This window comes from Bicyclus anynana, chromosome 15, assembly GCF_947172395.1.
Source record: "Bicyclus anynana chromosome 15, ilBicAnyn1.1, whole genome shotgun sequence".
Lineage (NCBI taxonomy): Eukaryota > Metazoa > Arthropoda > Insecta > Lepidoptera > Nymphalidae > Bicyclus > Bicyclus anynana.
The window spans coordinates 5498718-5514766 of NC_069097.1; the positions used below are offsets into that span (position 1 = coordinate 5498718).

The 16049-nt window shown below is 39.8% G+C and overlaps 1 protein-coding gene across 3 annotated transcripts in view; it reads left to right on the forward strand.

Moving 5' to 3' along the window:
* The window catches only part of LOC112044712 (protein-L-histidine N-pros-methyltransferase), an 85072-nt gene extending 69639 nt beyond the window's left edge, over nucleotides 1-15433 (forward strand). For all 3 annotated transcript variants that reach the window (XM_024080649.2, XM_024080644.2, XM_024080645.2), the window contains 3 exons: nucleotides 10329-10544; nucleotides 11329-11504; nucleotides 12661-15433. In XM_024080649.2, coding sequence (XP_023936417.1) covers nucleotides 10329-10544; nucleotides 11329-11504; nucleotides 12661-12872 — 604 coding nt within the window. In that variant the 3' untranslated portion in view covers nucleotides 12873-15433. The remainder of the gene's footprint in view (nucleotides 1-10328; nucleotides 10545-11328; nucleotides 11505-12660) is intronic.
* The last annotated feature ends 616 nt before the right edge of the window (nucleotides 15434-16049 follow it).

Sequence of the window (16049 nt, forward strand, 5' to 3'; positions counted from 1 at the left end):
TGGAACTCGGAAGAATAAAATTCATTTCTTTTTCTGAGTTAAAAAAAAATCTCGCGAAGGACAAATGTGTCACTATAACAAGGACAAATGTGTCACTATAACAAGTTCAACTTGTCGTTGAATGTAAAAAAAAATCATAATGTAAAATTATTAAACGGCGTAATCGCGAAAATCTTGTGACTTCTTGGTCCCGAAATTTATTTCCTTTGCCGGCTGAAAAAAATCCAGTACACGACACTCGTTTGCATACTACGACTTTAATCTTTGATCGCACGAATAATATTAAAGGGGGAAACTAAGCAATTGATTGTAGAAACGGTCGGCGGAATAGAAAAATATCGTCGGACGCATTCGTGGCGCGGTAAAATATTCAATCGGGCCGATTCGGGTCCACGAATAAATTCTGTCCCGCCATTATTTGTTGCGTCCTCGCGGCCGAAAATCGGTACCCCCAGACGAATTATATAGGGAACTGCCTCGCTAGACGTTACCTCTCTGTCAAAGTATAAGATCAACGATCTAACGTAACGCGTTCATAAAAACTGTTACTATACAATCGATGTTGTGTATTGTCGTATAAAGAGCTTCATAAAAAAGCCAGTTTGTGTAGTTGAATGGCAACGCTCACCAACTTTTAGTTTACCTACTAGAAGATGAAGTTACGAATAGGTACGTTACATTTGTAAGTATTTTTAACTGAATTATATCATTGTAATAAAAACAGTATCTAAAAAGAATCGATTCTTCCGCCGGTACAGCAAAATATCGAGCAAGTAATCGAATATTATGTGTAAGTCTAAGCGATGTGTTTAGTAGTCTCTGTAAATATTACAGGTGTGTAGGTATATTGCGAATCAAATTTATAATTGTTTGTAATATAAGAACACAAAATATATTTGTTGGTGTTAAATATTTTCGATGTGTAAGTTTACCTCGTCCCCATCAAAAAACGACAGATACGTTTGTTGGTGAATTTGGCTTCGATGCAAGTCCATAGATATTTGGTCTGAGGTCCTCGCGGCCGAAAATCGGTACCGTACATTGATAGTCGTCATTTTTCTCTTTGCTATCGTTAATATTTTACGCGTGCGTGTCGACGGTTTACGGCCCCACTCTTAACACTAAAACGTTTTAGCGCTGCTCTCATTGTTTATAACATTTTACTATCCACTTTTTTATAGTTTATTGCGACTCGAGTGCCGTTCGGCGTAACGACACGTAACCGTTTGTGTGACGGTTCGCGACTCGATTATATGTCATCGGATTTGATTTTTATTGAGGTTAAATAGTGTCTGGTATTCGGCTATCAACCGATTTGTGCTGAGTTCGCTGTTCATTGTGATTTGGCTTTGGTAAATTATCTTTTTTAAAAGTTGATATTTGATACGGTCTTATAGTGCTCTTTCTTTTTATACAAAGCGTAAATATAAATGTATACCAATTTGATAGATATTTTTGCTGCATATAAAATTCATTATTGTTTGGCGAGACGAGAGCTTTTGGCGTTGAGAGGGTTAACTTAGCTGGTTGTTAGGCTATTAGGCAGTTGGCAGTTGGAACCGCCAACTCGCATTGAAGCAGTGTGGCAGTTCTAACCTCCATATCAATACCTACCCAGTACCCAGTAGCGTTCATACAGGCAAAAATGCACTGCGTACCATGAGAACTGATTAAACCTAACCTAACCTGTATTGGAGGAGAAGATTTCCATTTCGAAAAATTTCTTCATACAACGCCTACCATAGTTAAAAACCTTGCGCATGCCACTACTTACCCTATTAAGAAAAGGTGGCCTGATGGTCTCTGGCCTTATAGTGGGCTTTTTTTATGTGATATTATGCTTAGAATAAAGCAATTAATTGATAGACTCTATACTTATAATTAAACTGGTTAAATTCTATACATTAATTCGCAATTTGAGATTTTACTCATACCATTTGTAACACCAAACGTTACCTTGGCATTAAGGACTACTAGCGCCATCTAGAACTTATAATATAACTGTAACAGGTTAATTTTTTACATTCTGTACATTGAAGATATTTTGAAAATTTTTGTCGCGGGGAATTATGTAATCGATACTGAAGCTAAAAATATTTTTTTTGATTTTTTGTCTGTCTATCTGTCTGCCCGTGTTTTTTTATTATTCGGGCATCACGCTGTAACTACTTAAATAATTCAAATAATACTTTTGCTCGGTTTGAGACCTTAATATGGAGAAGGTTATAGGATACTTTTTATTGCGAAAATAAAATAAGAAGGGGGTGAAATAGGGCTTGAAAGTTTACAGTGATTTCCACGCGGACGAAGTCGCGGGCGTCCGCTAGTTATGTGATAAAAGTCTTAAAAATATCACAGCAAATAATTAACTTGTAATAATACTTACATAATTCGACAAAGACAATAAACAAGAAATGGGTTGGTACGGAACTGTAATTATCCATCCAAGTTTGCGAGCTCAGGAAAAGAATTGCTCTCCTTTGTGAGAGTGGGGGGTCGTGGGGGGTCGCAGGGGATCGCAGGCTGTGTGGGGTGGGTAGGCTCACATGGGACGCGCTCTAATGAGGTGCCTGAAAGCGACAATGTCTTTGAGCAAAGCAAATGTGTAGGTATCTACATACGAGGGGTGGGGTTGCTTCTATCTCGATTCACGCTTCATAGATACTGAGCAGGCATGTATGTGCCTCCCACACATTACTGTTATGTTGTATATTGCGGTGTGATTAATTACACCTCTTTTTTTTCTTAAATACGTATCTACTTTATCCGTTTTACAGTTTGTTTGTGATACTTTGATATATCTTCATTAATATTGTTTTCGATATAGAATAGCCGTGATACCCCAGTGGAAATGACCTCTGCCTCTGATTCCAGAGGGTGTGGGCTCGAATCCGGCCCGGGGCATGCACCTGCATACCTAAGAATTATCCTAATTCTCTGCGTGTGTGAAGTCTGCCAATCCGCATTGGGCCAGCGTGGTGGACTATTGGCCTTACCCCTCTTATTCTGAGAGGAGACTCGAGCTCAGCAGTGAGCCGAATATGGGTTGATGACGACGATTGTTTCCGATCTAGGCTACTATTTATTATAATTAGTAGATTGAGTTATAGCAATCTATGGTTTTAACTTTTAATTATAAGTTAATGGTTGTTTTATCTTTAGGGTTATTACTGACCATAATCTAAACTAGAACCTAGTATCGACGTAAAGGAAGTATAAAGACGTCATCAAATTGATGAACTTTATGCATCATCTTGCTGGTAAACTAAATAGCTTAGTGATGTGACAATAGCCAATGTTCTATTTTCGGAAGGCATTTTCTTTGGTTGTCGTAGTAAAGTGTACAAGGCGTTAGTAAAAATTTATTTTTTGCATGAGTAGGTCAAAATCAATCATTTATTGCAAGTAGGTTTAGTTTACCAGCGCTTTTGAGGTTTGAGTCAGGTTTGTCTATTTGTAAAGACCACCACCGGTTCGGAAGGCAGGTTATGCTGAGAAGAGCCGGCAAGTAACTCAACAGTTGACCTTTAAGTAAAACTGTTGGTCGCGATGTGCATGACATTATGCCGATTGCGACCAACACATGATCAGTTTTATCGGACGTCAAGCGGTTAGCGCTGCAGGCATGTGAGATTACTTGATCGTCAATGGCTGACATTAGTTTTCCGGGGGATCAGGCGTCGCGTCGAGGCCGGCGACCGGCGCAGGTCGGCCGGGGCGGTGCGGTCCGAACGCCATCCGGATCCGGGGCCGGTTTTAATTTCCCCCGCGGGTGTTAAGTTTAAACACCCGGAGATGAGCGTACTAATATGATGCACGGGCCGGGCCGTCGCCATAGCGACGCACACTCAAATGCCGTGTGTGGTGTGAGGGGGTGGGGGGGGTAATATGATTTGAACGGCCCCGGGCGCGACACCCCGCGCCCGCTTGTTTGCTCTCCGATGCAATCGCGATACGAGCCCCCCCCGCTCGCTCCGCGCACACATCTCTCACCTCCGTCTTCGATAACCGCATCGGATTCCTTGTTGCAAGCCACCGCATTCTATTGAAATAGATACACTCCAACCACCTACCCATTCGTCTACCTACCGTGTTCCGTGTCACCCTTGGGTGTTAAACTTTAGTCTCTGTATGCATCACCTTTACATTGGAATACATACCTCATACATCTACATAAAACAACAAAATTCTTCGCGTCTGTATTTTTGTCTGCCTGTCTGTCTTTTCGCGATAAAGACTAAGACTACTAAATGCAGTTTTATGAGGTGTTCACCAATAGATAGGGTGATTTATGAGAAATGTTTGTGAGTTATCATCAAAAACGCAAGATATACCTAACAAAAACATGCATAGTGAAATATTCCTCAAATAAAGTTACAACAATATCTTCGAGACTATAGAAAGAAAGAAATATCTTTATTTTTAAGTAATGCCACATATCACATTAAATCTAAATTATATCATGGCTTAACTGTCCAGCACCAGCACTCAAACAGTGGAGCACTAAATAATTCCCTATATACTATACCTTCGATACGAGCCGTCAGGAATAAGTCGGGATAATGGCAAGAGACCTGACGAGAGAAGATGGACGCTGGTTCCCTGGGATATGGGGCGGGCCCTAATGTGGGACGCTACATGCATTGACACATTAGTACCATGTCATATCAGGGAGCAAGAATCAAGACCGGGAGCCGCAGCACAAAAAGCTGAAACCGGTAAGTGGCACAAGTATGCCTCTCTGACAGTGAGTTACATATTTATTCCTTTTGCCGTGGAGACTCTTAGGCCATGGCAGTGCCAAAACAAATCTCCGATATATGTCACCGCGGCTAGTTGTCTCGAATGGTGACTGAAGGACTGACTGTGACAGCCTGGCTGTCCAGCGAGGAAATTCTGCCAGTAACCAGTATTTCACGTGGGCATGATTTGTAGGTATACTTTTATTAGGATAGGTAAGCTTAAGTTCCTTACATCATAATATATTTGACATCCAATTCTAGAGTTCAACTAAACGTATAGGTACATACCCAACCACGAGTCTATTTCTCTAATACTTACGACGTGCGGTGTCACCCTTGGGTGTTAAACTTCAGTCTGCATGCATCGCCTTATTCGTGACAGTACATCATACACTTTAAGTGACTTTAAGTTTAGTCGTTACCAGTTCTTTACTGAAGCAACAGAAGTGGGTACCTAATATATTTGCCGTGAATGTTATCGTATGTTGATGGGCTTCCAAACGTTGATTCATAAATTACATTCAAGAACATAGGATCTCTATAATGTTGTTTAATGTCACCCTAATTAGAGCTTAGTACATTTAACTATGATTGTAACATTGGTTGGTGTTATAATGTTAATGAGAACATACCTACATTTATCTTTATGTGTTGGTTTCTATTTCAATACCTTTTAATTTCCTCTAGGTATTTCCTCTACTGGTTCATCCACAGAACTGCAAAAAAATCCCATTGTTCCATGAAAATGGAATTCCGAAAATTTTTTACGACTTTCATTCGAATTAAAACATTATTCTGTGTTGTTTTCTCAGATAGGAGGCTGTTTCGTAAAACCGTTTGAAGATTCCTCAAAGCTAATTTCAATTTCATAAACATGTACGTCGTTTAACACTTAGCTCCGGGCAAAACGTATTGAATATTAAACTAATCACGCTGAGCTTTATAACAGTGGCAACTGTATCCTACTGGATCGTGGAAACCATAGAAAGCAATAGAAATGGCGTGTGTTATGGATTCCAAAGTTTTGAGACAAGTATCGGATATGCGGCTCTAAAGTGATGAGTACGAAAACTATACCGATATTACTACAAACTAGGGTACGTCACGTAAAGTCAACTGTGAAAACAATCAATGTAGCTGTGAGACGCGTCGACCAGAAAGTTGAGAAGCTGCGTCCATTAACTGTGTGTCTGTGGCGTGCACTTCATAGATATAAAAATGTACTGCCTATATATAATAGGTATATAATATCTTGAAGTTTTATCCTGAACATGTATTGTAGGAAAAAAAATCCGTTCCCTACAATTTGTACATATAAAATGTCTTCTCTGGTCTAAAACCTTATGCACGCCACTGCCATTAGTCATATGTGTAAAACAAAATGTACATGTCGCTAGTAATTCCCTGGAAGAACTCACAAAAAGCTCTAGGTACTACTAACCAATAGTTTAGTTTAACTTTCTTTCTTTTTCTATTGTCATGTTATCTATATACCTATGATGGGAATCCAGTCGCGAGTCGGCAAGGACATCCCAGCAGCGACAATTACGTGATGGCACTGCTCATTAGACGCAAGGTGCGAACTTACGTATCATGTATACGTCGACACAAAGTGATGCCCTGTGTCTATCAATCATAACTGTTATATCATAGCCTCATTGACCAGTAATTACACCGGAACTTACCCTTAAGAACAGAACATTGTAAAGCAGCATAGCACCAGATATACCTACGCACGGCGGTAGTAATTCTCAGGATAAGTTATATCACAAAAATATACTACAAAACTGAACTGCTTTCTTTCCATTTCTATTGCCCTGTTATTAAGATGTCTATGGTGGGTCAATTGTCACAAAAAGCTACTACCAAACTGAACTGCTTTCTTTCCATTTCTATTGCCCTATTATTAAGATGTCTATGGTGGGAACCCAGTCGTGAGTCGGCAAGGACGTCCCAGCAGCGACAATTACGTGATGGCACCGCTCATTAGACGCAAGGTGCGAACTTCATGTATCATGTATCTCACGTCGGCCGCAGCGGACAATAAAGCAATCAATTCGCGGCTCCGTCGCTACCAGCGCGCCATGTTCGGCTCTAAACGAGCTCCGGAACGATAACCAGCGACACATTGTCATAAATTGCACCGCGAAAAATGCAATCACCAATTACAGAATCCGTTTTTGAGGGTCGTTTGATATTTTCTTCGCCTCTGGCGCGCATTTTTAGATTCGTTAATTATTGTAATAGACCGTGTACGTCCTGATATTATGTTGGGATGTTCCTAATAGGGAAAGACGACATTTTTAAATGAAGAATTTAAACCTTATATGGTATGAGAATTTTGCAATTATAAATATGGTGCGGAATCACATCCTTTTATCAAATAAAAAATGCTTGCCTCTGAGGAATATTTTATGTTATTACTACCATTAGTTTTGTTTAAAATTCCACCCACGTTTCAGACTCGAAAAATAAACACCGGAAAAACTCAGTGTAGATACACCTCCCACTAAGTTAACAAACGACAGTCGATTTTCCACACAAACATTGAACACTAGCTACACACTGATGAAAGTTGTAGCAATGCTTCTGCAATAAATGTCCATCGTAACACCAACAACATATATCTTAGTACGAGATCCGGCATGAGAAATATATACCCTCATCTGTTATTTATTTGAGATAAGATATAAATGATAGAAAATATTCACATTTTTTCACACATAGGTTAAAAGACCTTTCTTTTAAATTTATTTCTCCTTCCCTAATTGGTTAAATAACAGATCATTCATCATCAGGATGAGACGGGTTAGGTCATAGTCCACCACGCTGGCCCAATGCCGCTTGACAGACTTCACACACCAAGAAAATTAAGAAAAATCTTAGGTACGCAGGTTTCCTCACGATGTTTTCCTTCACCGTTTGAGACACGTGATATTTATTTTCCTAAAATACACATAACTGAAAAATTGGAAGTGCATGCCTCGGATTGGATTCGAACCTACACTCTCCAAATCGAAGGCAGAGATCATATCCACTGCACTAGACTATAAAATAACAGATAAGGGTATATATTTCTAATGTCGGATCTTAGACCATCTATCCTTTCTGAAATTACAGACACCATTATATCTTTACAGATGTCAATGTGTTTATGAATGTCAATTTAAATAGTTAGGTACAACAAAGTCTTCACTATCCAGTCCCCTAGAGTTCAACTAGGGCCGTTAGAGTGAGCTGTGTGCTTTGCTTGCAAGTAATTGCAGCGCGGACGCCGGGGGCCGGTAATGCCGCGCGTGATATATGATACAACGTCTAATAACAGAGCCGAGCCCTGGCGCCGATTATCCTCTTCTCGGCAAAGACGATTGGTATCGATCGCGACGCTCGCTCAGCTAATGAGTGCAGGATTTACTGCTCATTATCCACTTTCGCCGCTTGCCCGGAGCGAAATGAAGACGTCGGGCAATGGAAACAGCGCACCAACATCCAGCGTTAATGCCCTTTCTGGGGTAATGCGGTCGCTTCCGGATTCAAAAAGCAACGGTCTTACGAAGGCAAGGAATTAATACTTATAGGAAAAGGGATTTGGAGCCAATACGCTGATCCAATGGTGTTGGTTGGTGATCACTATAAGATGCTAATGATCATAAACAGGAAAGATTGCTAAAAATGCTGTATGAGGTATGGAAGTTTCAATCAACTTTCCAAAGAGACAATGATGCATATTACTGAAGTATAATGTTTTTAAAGGCGGAATTATATTTGTCTGACGTGTCCTGACGTATCGTATCGTGACGCATCAGAACAGAATCGGTATCATACATTTTGAATGTCAACGTTTACACTTATGTGTTGTGACATGTCGTGATGGCTTCTGATGTGTTGCATACAAAATGTATGATACCGATTGTGTTCTGATAAGTTACGACACGACACGTCAGACAAATATAAATCCGCCTTTATACATTGCTTGGCCAGAAAACAGGAATATAAACGCACGAATATAAGCGTCAGTTTTGGCGATTTCTGTGTTCTGTGTTAAAATATATATTGCCTACATAAATGGTAATTTGGTTCTCAGATGAGTGAATCTTGTACCTAAGATTTTATTGGTTTAATATAATGTATAAATACCTACATAAATAGTTAAATACATTTCACCAATTAACCATATCCGTGGAACCCAAGTAAGAGGAATAGTCATTATTGATAGTTCCCAGTATTTTATAGAAATTGTAAGGAATTCAGTAATCTAGTTGGAGGCAACACCGGTGGAGCCGCGGGCGCACAATTAGCCGCCCGCTCGCTAGACGCCAAACACCGTTGCCCACAGCTTTGTGTTTTATCCTCGTAATTGCGGACACAGCACGAATCGCCTTGGATACCACCACACAACGGACGGTGGAGTAATTGCGCTATTGTTGCATCCGACCCACTAAATAGACTTCCACCAAAATTGTACGGATAAGTAACGCGATGCAACTTTGTTGATATTACCAAAAGATTACCGTTAAGCGAAGTCTTATCCGGTGGTAATAGCAGTGCAAAGTGTAGAAATTCACAAAAACACGAGAGGACTTAACTTGTCAGTATCAACCTATTGGGTATATCCTTTAATGAACTACAAGGAATTAATTTTAAAAAGAATGTAAAATGAATTATGTAAGTAATCAAAGTCGATTTAAAATGCGCCGATTTTGCAAATTGTGTTAACTTTCGTATGCTCGTTTTTTTCTATTCAATCGTCGCTGATACAGATCGCTTAAGACGTCCATAAACGGGACGTTGTAGAGATTGCTTTAATAGCTTATCCAGGACTGTTCTCGTTATAAAAATAAGTAGGTCCAGCCAGAGACAAATAAAATATATCTTGATAGTTCACCTATCTGTATTTATTTCGTTCTTGGGTGGTTAACAACGCAACGGCAACGGCAACGGCACCTCATCGGCACCCCTCAAGCGATTATACATTATAAATTCTAACCTAAGCAGTACTAGATGTTTTATACGTTAATGACTAGTTGTCGTTACCTACTACATATTTTGTTGTAGAAACAAATCTACTACTTTCTGCTAAGTTGGTGTTGGCATTTCATTACTCCCATTACACAATAATTAATTTTAGTAGGTAATTATTACTTCCTTTTATAAAAAATGGCGCACCTGTCTAATTTTCCTTAGGAATAATCTACGTATAGATTATAAATAGGTACATCTAAGTTTATGGTTAGCCGAAGCTGAAGAACTCAGTCCTGAGGCAATTATCATTAGGAAGTTGTGCACTTTTACTTAGTGCCTCACATTTAAAAGTGTCTGACGTTCATACATAGAAATTATAGGTAGATCTATAGGTGTTGAGGATTCAGATAAAAATAATTAAAACAAGTATAGTAGTATCTAAACATTGTATTAAAAGATTCTTCTTCACTAGGTATACTCTTGACATACTTATTCGTGGTCATCACTTAAGAATGATGGCAATGTTTTTTTTATGATCCATCACCATTCCTCCCGCACTGTAGCTATAAAATATACTTACGTAACAATAAACTCCTTACATTATGAATGTCATTCATTCCGCAGTTGGCTGGGCCGGGGCTCCATGTTCGTGCTGTCGTCGTCGCAGGCGCGCCAGCTGCTGGGCGCGGCCGGTCGCGGCGCCAACAACGCCGGCTCGCTGGTGGACATCGGCGCCGGCGACGGCGAGGTCAGCCGCCGGTTCGCGCACCTCTACACCAACAGATACGCCACTGAGATATCGGCCAGCATGCGGAAAGCGCTCAGCAGTAAAGGCTTCGCGTAAGTTTTCCTACTGTCTATCCTACATAACCTACTTGTTGCGTGAAATGAAGGGTATATATGTAGTGTTGGGGCTCTGTATATATGTATGTAGTGTTGGGGTTGGTAAGTAGGACTAAACTACGGGAACGTGAAATGAGAGTATGAGCTGAGAGAGCAGAATTTAACGTTCACGACACTTAGTTTACTTTGCATGGAACTGAAGTTAAGGCCACTCGAGTGGATTGCACTTATCTAAAATAGAGGTTTTTTGAGGTTTTAAATTGAGTTTTGTGCGGAGATGCGTACACGCGTTAGCGATGGTCGGAGCAGAGAGAGAAGAGAGTGTAACGGAAGTGTCATGGCGGACGTTTTGCATTTCCGTCTTGATGGGAGTCTATGGCTCCAGTGTTGCCCGACGTCACGCCCTTGGCGTGTACACTACTTCTGAAAGAAGATTTGGCTTTAAATGTAGTACGTGCTGAAGGAAAGTTAACACAGCAGAAGATATTCCATGTGACGCATCCCGTTTACCAAAATACCATTGCTTAGCAGTCACTAACAAACAGATGAAAATTTATAAACATATTTCTGCCTTCAGTTTCTCACACGCTTGTCTGTGCACCTGTATTACAACTGTCACTGTATCAAATTTCATCCGGATCTGATTGGGCGTTCTGGCGTTATTCAATAACCAAAATAAACCCATCCATCCATACTTTAGCACAAATCATATTATTTAGATTGAAGGTATGTCACTGATGATGATGATTGATGAATAATGTTTGACATGGTTAATTTTCAGGCTACTGGACACAGAGGAGTGGTGGCGCGAGCAGCGCTTTGACTGCGTGTGCATGTTGAACTTGCTGGATCGCTGCGCGCGCCCGCGCTCCATGCTGCGCCAGGCCAAGGCAGCCATCGCGCCCGACGGCGTGCTGCTGCTAGCCCTAGTGCTGCCCTATAAGCCATATGTTGAAGGTATGCTTCGACTGCGTGTGTATGTTGAATTTGTTGAACCGCTCTATGCTGCGCCAAGCCAAGGCGGCTATCGCCTCCGACAGTGTGCTGCTGCTGGTTCTGGTGCTACTCTATAAGGCATATTTAGAAAGTATGCTTCGACTGCGTGTGCATATGCATGCCAAATGTGACAGTGGGCCATGCCCGCCACAGGTAGGTGGTAGGTAGGTGAACAAATAAAACAGTTCAGGGTTCAGATCGTATACTTTTTAAAAACGCGCCAACACACCGTTAGGTATCTTATAGTAGGTAAGCAGTCACTGGCCTGAACGTAGGTTGTAGGCTGGTTCCCGCTCCAGGGTCCTTAAGAATCAAGCCTCGGCGTGCACTGGTGAGGGAAGACCAGATGGCCCGTAGTCGCACTCGTAGAAGAAGAATATGAAGATGAGGATGAAGAAGGTGAAGAAGGCGAAGAACCCCAGTAGGTTTCTTGTTGGTCCGCTCCATGCCAAGGCCAAGGTCGCTATAGCGCCCAACGGTCTGCTGCTACTGTCTGAACTGAAGGTACGAGTAATATATATATTTGTAGACGTCTGGGGTATGATTCCGCTATTTCACACTCGTCGACACAGCGAGCAAATTAAATTGTCACTAACAACGAAGTTGTCATGGAAACGAGCAATGTCACAGCTCTGTAACTTTACAGAATGCAGGGGCTCATGAAACCAGACGGGTGATCAGTCCTAAGTAGAGACGGTTCCACCCAATTTCCGTGGTAAAAGACAGGTTCACTGCTGTCCAGACAGTCTTCCTCCTCAAACATAGGCCACTTGCATGGACTTCCAAACGAAACAGTATCGAGCCGCCACTATCCAGCGACTCCCTGTAGGTAACCTGCTTGATGTCCACGGTACACCTAGTGGGAAATCGACCAACACTGCGCTTCCTTCACTTAGGATTAGGTTTTCTATTTTTGGGCGCGTTAACCCCGAAAAAAAAGAAGACCGGAAAACACCAGATTAAAGTGAGATTGTGGTTTTACTTTTTTTTTTACAAGTAGTACATGGCCCCTGTAATCTGGGGGCTCCGTATCATTGATACGGCTGATACAGCGGTCGCTACGCCCCTGTGTCGTATTCTGTCAGGAAATTCCGAACCGACATTATTTTGATTACAGTAACATCAGACCACAAACCTGAAGAGCGCCTCCCGATCCAAGGCGTCAACTTCGAGGAGCAAGCCGCCTCCTTCATACAGATCATGCGCGACGAGATCGGCTTCGAGCTGGCGGCGTGGTCGCGCGCGCCCTACCTCTGCGAGGGGGACTTCGCTCAGGCGTACTACTGGCTCGACGACTCCGTGTATGTCTTCACACCTATACGTACTTGAAACATTGTCTTAAGAAGTTCTTATGCCTCTAGTACCTGGCGTTAATACTAGCTCAAAGACTTGTCTTAAGTGATTCTTGGCATAAGTGCTAACTCCGTGTGTCTTCATTCCAATACGTATTTGAACTACTGATACTCGAAATATTTTCTTAATAAGTTATGTCGTAAGTCCAGTGGTGTAGTTACAGTTATTGTTCTCTCGCCGCACACATACTAAATCCAACTATACTGAAAGTTGTACAAAGTTGCATAGCGTGAGTTATCGTCGCCCGGGGGTCGACTGAAATAATCTCTCCCCTATCAACGCTGTTCGTTCAACTTATTGGTCTAATAATCAACTAATTTAGCCCTAATACCTGCGAGCTCCAAGTCACTACACCACTGGTCGTGTATAACTTTATCGACATTCACTCGGTTTGTCAACTCGCGATAGGTCAAAAAACATAACTTCGTAAATCTATTTTTGTCTCAATGTCCGTTTTGCCCAGGATCCGTGAAACATTTTTACAATTGATTACTATCATGTTAATTTTCCGTGAGTAGATCTTAATGATACGCTCAACTTTTTTATTAACGAAAATTCTTGATTCTGTTAGCTAACTTTGCACCACGCAATTTGTAGGACATTGTGGCTGTTTCGTTGTATAACTATTAATTTAAGCAACAGTAAAAAAGTCTGGTCTTGAACTGGTCTTGAACGTCTGGTTCAAGATGACTAGATGGATCCTGGGCTACTTGTAAATGCTTCGTTAAAAACCTAGTACTGATCACCCACCAACAAAAAATTCATACAAAATACAACGTAAGTGCGTCCGTTTTAGGACTTATGTGCGAAGTCACTATAAATACTTTCTTGCGTACCAACTAATTTAATGTTACGAGTTACGACTAATAATATTCTATGTATGTATATTTTTAATACCTTATGTAAGATATATTCCTTATCAATTCCTGGTACTTAAATGGTACTTTAAAAAATCTTTTATTAACATTGAATGTGCTAAAATATACTAAAATTATTAGGCTAAAAATATGAAACATTCCTAATTATTATGTTATATATGTGAAAACACTAAATAAGAACTTCTTATCGTCCATATTATTGGTTTTGATTTATCTTAGATATTATATTATATGTAAAGAATAAAATATAAGCGCAAGTTTTTTCTACCTCATTTTTGAGACCACCATTGCATTTAAAACTAGCAAACATTTAATGATGAACTGAGATATTTTACATTTAAGAACACAACATAATGTACAGTGTGTTGAAAAAACTGGTGCAAACTTTTCTAGTTTTTACAATATTGTCACCCGCGAGGGATTTGCTCGCTTGTTTATGTACAGAATTATTTTGGCAGCAACACAAAACCTGTAAGAAGATCAGAGAAAATAAATCATTATAGTTAAAAGACAAGAAATATTATACTTAGATTAAAAAAAACTGCAATTAGCTATACTACAAAATATTATTTTATTTTATAAAAAATATATATAACTAGCGGACGCTCATTCGCATGGACAACCCTGATTCTTCCATACAAAGATCCCCATCTTATTTCCCCTTTAAATTTTTTTAAAAATACTTTATTAGTGAGTCTCTTTATCTTAAACTGGAACTACTGTATGATTTTCAAGTTCCGCTGTTCGTATTATATTGTCGATCAGACCGTTAGTTGTAAAATTAACAATTTTGTATTATAAATAGATAACATTTTATTTTATCTTTGTTCTTTTGTTATGAGTAGGCTCTGAAACTATGTTTGTTATGAGTACGAACAGGCTCCGAAACTATGGGACCGATTATGAAAATTGTTTCACCAATGGAAACCTACATTATCAGCGAGGGACATAGGCTATATTTTGTACCCCTACTCCCACGGGAGTGTCATGTCTAATTGGGGGTCATCCGGTCTGCTTGGATTTTGGACATTTACCTTATACTATGTACATATTGGATACATCTAGGTAATCTGCAATTTTCCTTATTAAAAATCAAAGTCATGGGTTTTACATCAATATCTGCTGCCAAAATAAAATCTGTACCTAAGTAATTAAGTATATACTACTACTATTTGAATATACGTAATTATTGTCATCGTGTACTATAGCAACGAATAATTTCCAATATTTTTTATCTAAATGTATAAAAAAAAAACAAACGAAAATGGTCCTTGGGCCCAGGAACAAAATATTGATTATTTCCTGGGCGCAGGGACTATAATATATCCTCTATTTTTAAAATTTTCATCTAGAGTAGCTTTTTCATATTTATCGGTACGATATTCTATACTTATTCTTTGTATGATGTAAGAAAACTCTACCTTTCCTATATTTTGATTTTTTGAAATATTTGTATTAATTTGTTAATTTTAATCGAAAAGCTTAAGTAGATATAATTTTGTCTTCATAAAATGAAACATAAGATCAATTAGTATTTACCAAATTTTATTTATTTTAATGTTAAAAAAAATGTCAATTTGCCATTTGATCTGTGCTAAATGTATGTAATAAGTGTACTTTTGCGTATATAATATATATTTATCAATTACAATATAAAATGTAAAACTTTGTTTCATTTACTTTGTTATAGGTACCTGTAATAAACTAACATTGACCTTTGATAGAATAAGCATAGCACCCATGAGCCGTGTGCCTTGATAGCTCAGTGGATATGACCTCTGTGTCCGATTCCGGAGGGCGGTAGGTTCTAAACCGGTCCCGGACATTTTCAGTTATGTGCATTTTAAAAAATTAAATATCACGTCTCAAACGGTGAAGGAAAAACATCGTGAGGAAACCTGCATACCAGAGAGTTTTCGTAATTATCTGCGTGTGTGAAGTCTGCCAATCATTGCATTGGTTCAGCGTGGTGGACTACTGGCCTAACCCTTCTCATTCTGAGAGGAGTCGAGTCTCCTCTAAGCAGTGAGCCGAATACGGGTTGATAATGATGATAGCACGCAAGTTAGAAATGGAACCTAGGGCCGTTTGAACGAAAAATTTACTAAGCTTTTTTAACTTTGCCAGACACGTCTTCAAACGGTACATATCTACAGTGCCCGCCACGAAATATTATATTTGTGAATTTAGCAACAAATGACTGTGCAAAGAATCAATAACAGTACAAACAGCGCGGGCGGAGTGTTCGCGTCTGTACGAATGCGCATACTCATTC